At 46.0% G+C, this 5,373-nt stretch overlaps 1 protein-coding gene across 1 annotated transcript; it reads right to left on the bottom strand.

Annotated features, from left to right (window-relative positions):
* Positions 1 to 1,642: 1,642 nt before the first annotated feature.
* On the bottom strand, positions 1,643 to 4,810 carry sox12 (SRY-box transcription factor 12). Its single transcript, XM_036531312.1, has 2 exons — positions 4,455 to 4,810; positions 1,643 to 4,134 (listed from the first exon to the last, which is right to left on the bottom strand). Exon 2 carries the CDS (start codon positions 4,025 to 4,027, stop codon positions 2,951 to 2,953), a length of 1,077 nt encoding a protein of 358 aa, XP_036387205.1. The 5' UTR covers positions 4,028 to 4,134; positions 4,455 to 4,810; the 3' UTR covers positions 1,643 to 2,950.
* Positions 4,811 to 5,373: the final 563 nt, after the last annotated feature.

The following is a 5,373-nucleotide window of genomic DNA, read 5'->3' as shown; positions in this document are numbered from 1 at the left end:
AAAAGACTGTAAAATACTGTTGTTTCAAATATTTCATCTTTTAAAAAGTGTAACCTAGCAATAATACTTCTGCTGCGACATGATTGTTAGATACATCTAATATATAGCCATACACAGCACATCTTTACAAACAACTAAATCTAATCAAAGCAGTTGCACAGTGAGCTGATTGTTTTGTCCTGAGTCCAGTTTGAGATGTAGACTGCTGGTGTTTGGTTTAATCTTGGTTCTGTGTAACGCTGAGCATAGGTCTAACTGACAGCTAATGTCAATAACAGAACACAAAATCTGTATTCATCCTGTGCATGAACTCATGGTGATATACCTTCTTGGATTATTGCGCTACAATACTGGTCTTTGCTGTATCTGCAATAAATGTTTTTTTTTTTTCTTTCCCTGACATCATGGACAGTGAAATCTATTGATCGAACAATGGAATCCTGTTCATACTGTTCTCTAACTAATATTTGGCAAAGATATGTCTTGGAGTGAACTTAAGCCTAAGGAAAATTCTTAAATATCTTTAAGGATACGATAGTAAAAACTTCTCTATCTTTTCAAGGACACTGTTTGAAGGTAAATACTTGTCAGGGCATGTCCACTGTGCCAACATTCAATGGCACAAAACAAGAGGCAGACATTGCCTCCAGTTTTACAGACAATTTCTGACAAAAGCTGAGCTTCTTTTCAATTTTCTTTTGTCATTTTCTCACAATGATGTCCATTCAATCATTTAAAGCACTTTCTCTACATAAAAAGGCATATTGCTTCTTTTTTTTTTTTTTACATAGTAGGCTTAAAGCCATTCCAGGACACATGTAAATTGAGTGTCTGTATTGTTCTAAGGAGTGACAAAAGGCCTCATCTTTGTATTTGTTTTCAGATCTGGGTGTATAAATGACCTCTCCTGCTCACCTTTGACCTTTTTTTCAGAAGTTGTCCTGATATATCAAACCGAAGTTACCTGAATGAGCTGGTGTGACATGTCAATGTCAAGAATACATGGTGGACACGGTTAAAAATCAGTCCATGCACCACTCACAATATTTCATCATCAGAAATTCGCCAACAATAATGGCAGCAAAAAAAGGAGTTAAATAAGAGGGTTTTGGTCATAGGTAAAGAGTCAGCTGTGGATCTGCCTCAGCTCCGTCCAGACATTTTCCTGTGAGGTGAAATAGAAAAAAAGATGAACCGGTCCTTGCCCCGGCAGTCAGCGTGCAACAGTCATAACGCAATCAAAACCGTAAGGTTCATCTCAAAACAAAACACGCAGCAAATCCCTCGGCCTGCCTCTCTTCCCACCCGTGCATGGAAACACTGTATGGAGTTACATCTTAGCAGGGTAACTGGAGCTGAGCAGGATTAGCAGTTTATATAAGGTATTATACGCAGTTTTTTTCACCCCCTCTCACTGACAGCTGCAGGGGGAAAATAAATAACGCTGGTCCTTCCCAGTGCTGAAGAAGACACGGTTTAATGATGATGAGCAAGAAGAAGAAGTCGCACGCTCTCACGGAAAGTGAGCGACGAGTCCGCTTTGTCGCCCCCCACCCCCCCGCCCCCCCCCCAAGCCACCCCACACTCCTTATCCGTAGCGGTGTTCCCAGAGAGAGAGCACAGACGAATTACCTATGGGAGGCACTAGGACCTAACGCTAGACAAATGATCCCTGAGAGAGTCAATGGGGACAGCTGGCAGACACAGATTTCCCTCCATTCACAGATCGCCCCGATCAGGCAGCTGGAGCCAGACTGCAGACATGACATGCATTTTACTGAGCCTCCGCCTGATCTCCTAGCAGACGCTCGATAAGCGCAGGAGTGCGACCCTTGCACAAAGGCTGCTGCCTCCATGAACAGATGCACAGCTCCCCAGAAAAGAAAATGCCCAACCCCCCTCCCTCCTAACCCCCCCCCCCTCACCAGAGCCTAAACCGACTGAAATCAGGCACACAGAGGGTTTGTGTAGGGATGCATATAACAATACATACATCTTAATGTCTACAGTATTAGCCAGGTGATAAAAGTGCTATTACCCAGTTAACAGAGGGATATGAAGTGAGTTACAGCCGAGCTGCTTGACATTTTTTTTTTACTGCAGCTATTTTCAACCGGCTGAATATTCTCCTCAGGTCTTCAGTTCTGAATCTTAGATGCCTGCCAGGTGCAGCAGATTAGAATCAGATGAAAATATGCTGCACCCCTCAAGAGAGGATTTTTTCACTCCCTTTTGCTTTCCAAAAAATACACATATATGTACATTTTACATTATGGAATTAGTCTTGTGCCTTACTTCTGTTTGGGAAACCCAAGGTTTCTTACACAGCTTATACAGCTGAAGTGAAAAATCAAATGGTGTTATCTGTAGCTGCAGGCATTGTTCAGTAAATGATGATTATAATAAAACTGTTAAGGTAACAATGATCTTCAGGACATGACATTAATGCACACAATACGTGCATTACCCTTTCTGCAGATGATATAAATAATTTGTCGATGCATTTTGCTTTTGAACAAAAGCATAGAGCCTTGCCTAACTTAACTGCACCTTAGAAAGCTTTTCACACTAAAGGTCATATGGATGTGAATTCAGTTTTTGTCTCACAGTACCTATACTTGCAAATGAGAATGCTGCACAAATCTGCCTGTTCTGGTCAAAATGTCCTCTCAACTGATTTTGTCTCATGAATTTTTTGTCTGACGAATTTTTTTCAGCTGTGTGGAACCTGTGCCATTTTGTATCTTAGTGGAGGGGATCTGTCATTCTTGTAAAACGAAAGCAATAGCACTTACGGGATTCATTGCAAAAACAAAACAACAAAATAATAATAAAAAAATAAACAATGGAGAAAAGGTGCTGTGTCCGAGTCCAGCAACCACCAGAATTGCTGTGGTCACAGGGGAGGCATTAATAGGTAGGTCTGTTGGCGAGATGAAGTTGTGCGACCTCAGTAGGTGAACACCAGGTCAGAGATGCTCGGCACAAGTAAGTCCCCCGATATCATCTCATTCACTTCCGGGGTGCAGTAGTCGGGGAAATCAAAGTGGGATCCTGAGTTGGTGTGAAACGCTTCAAAGTCCTTGTCCAGCGAGGAGCAGTCCATGGGCACGCTGTCGAAGTTGGCGTTGGATATGATGTGCAAGATCTCCTCGTCCAGCTCCTCGTCAGAGGAGGAGGCTGCCGATGATGACGACACCATAGAGGAAGAGCTGGTGGAGGTCGGCGTGGAGGACCTGCCGGTGAGGGGGCCTCTGATGTCAGACGCTCTGGACTCCGGGGGGGTCTGATTCACGGTCTCGGGGGCGGTGATGTCTGACGGGAGGGCTGGCTGCAACGCCGGCACCTTGAGCTTGAGCTGGGAGGCTGGTGGCTGCTCCTTGGAGGACAGGGGGTCGCCAGGGGCTGCCCTCCTCTGCTCATCTTGTGGGACCCGGGCCAGCTTTACATCCACTGCGTCATCTTCGCCCACATCCTCGTCATAACCCTTGTACTTATTGCCGTTAAGGTTCACTTTGTGTTTGGAAGTGGAGGTTTTCACCTTTAGCACTTTGCTGGTGGAGGTGGTGGCGGAGCGGCCCGGGCTGGACTTGCTTGCCTTCTGCGGGACCTTCTCTCCCGCCTTTGCCGGTGCAGAGGACTTGCTCTTCTTCCGCGGCCGGTACTTGTAGTCTGGGTAGTCGGCCATATGCTTGAGCCGGAGCCTCTCCGCCTCCTTGATGAATGGGATCTTCTCGTAATCTGGGAGCAGCTTCCAGCGTTTTCCCAGGCGCTTGGAGATTTCGGCGTTGTGCATGTCTGGCCACTGCTCCATGATCTTCCGTCTCTCGATCTGTGACCAGACCATGAAGGCGTTCATGGGCCTTTTGATGTGTCCCGTGGGGGTCTTGCACCAGTTGGGGTCCTTGTTGGTGGGAACATGCCCGAAAACCTCATCCCCCTCTTCAGCTCCCAGTCCTACAAAAGCCTCTTGGGTTGAAGCGCTGTCCATGACTGTTGAATATTTGTGCCCTCTTTGCTGAACCATGATGCAAGAGTGAACTCTATTCAGTTAAGTCTCTGCTTGATTCATCCATAACCAGACTGTGTCTCCTCTTTTCTATCTCTCTGTCTCTAGCTCTTCTCATCAAAGTTCTCACATCAGAAGAAAAAAACAGGAAACAAATCTGAGTATGATTACATTAAACGTTTTTTTTTTTTTTTTTTTGCTTAGTGCAGCAATTTGCTTGCTTTCATCTGCGGCTAAATGGATTTTCACACCCTACATTACTAGTAAAACACATTATGTAATTTAGCAACAAACAAAAAAACCCCTACTGTTTACAGACATGAAAACTGAAAGCATGACAATTAATCAAAATATGAGCAGCTAACAACCTCCTTCACATTGCTTAAAAATAACTTTGGCATCACATGTTGAAAACGTGCAGTGGTTCAGAAAATTCAAAGCTCACCAGCTATTCAGCAGGGTTAGAGCTGTCCTTCTCCTGGCCGCACGCACAGCACTGGAAACCGGCGTTCTCCCCGGCTGTGTGGCATGAGTCTCTGATGCTGCAGGACGTCCACCGGTTCCTTGTGCAGAGACGCTGGGAGGAGCAGGGAGAGGAAACGTAGTCGAGAGCCCCGATCTCCGTCTGTGCGTCTCACCCCTCTGTCCTGCGCTGTGTGCATGCAAGCAAGCACCGTCTGTCTGCGTCTCTCTATCCCTGTCTCTCTCTCTCTCTCTGTTGCTCGCTCTCTTGCTCACTCTCTCTTTCTCTTGCTGTCTGTCTGCTGTCTCTCCAGCCTATCCCCCTTTGTAGGGCCAGCCCCTCTGTCTGCTGCTCTATAAACCTTTTCTGTAAACAGCTCAACCTTCCCTGCCAGGCACAAGCTCCTCCCCCCCCCACCCCCCCCACCCCAACCCACCCACTGCTCGGGCTGTGTGTGGGGGAGAAAGTTTCCACGACAGAAACACGGCGACAGAGAAAAGAGAGAGGGGGGAGACTGACAAAGAGAGAGAGAGAGGGGAAGAGGGGGAGAAAGGGGCTGGGAGAGCCAGCCTAGCGAAACGGCACCTGCCTTCACTAAATGCAGGATAGTTTCTGTTCACATTGCTGCATCTGTGCGTTGTAAAAATTATTTCTTGCTATAATGGCTGTAATGGACATGAACCTAATGCATTTCACAGACGTGCTTGTGGTTTGTATGCACACACATGCATGCATGCACACACACAGACACAGTGACACACACACAGACACAGAGACATACAGACACAGAGACACACACAGCATCCTCCATAGTTATTCATGACCTCATTAAATACAAAATATGGTGTTATAAAAAAGCAATATGCATCTTGAGCATTTTTGGGGCTTTTTAAAATTAATA

This window comes from Megalops cyprinoides, chromosome 6, assembly GCF_013368585.1.
Source record: "Megalops cyprinoides isolate fMegCyp1 chromosome 6, fMegCyp1.pri, whole genome shotgun sequence".
Taxonomy (NCBI): Eukaryota; Metazoa; Chordata; class Actinopteri; order Elopiformes; family Megalopidae; genus Megalops; species Megalops cyprinoides.
This window is presented reverse-complemented; position numbering and strand designations above follow the sequence as displayed.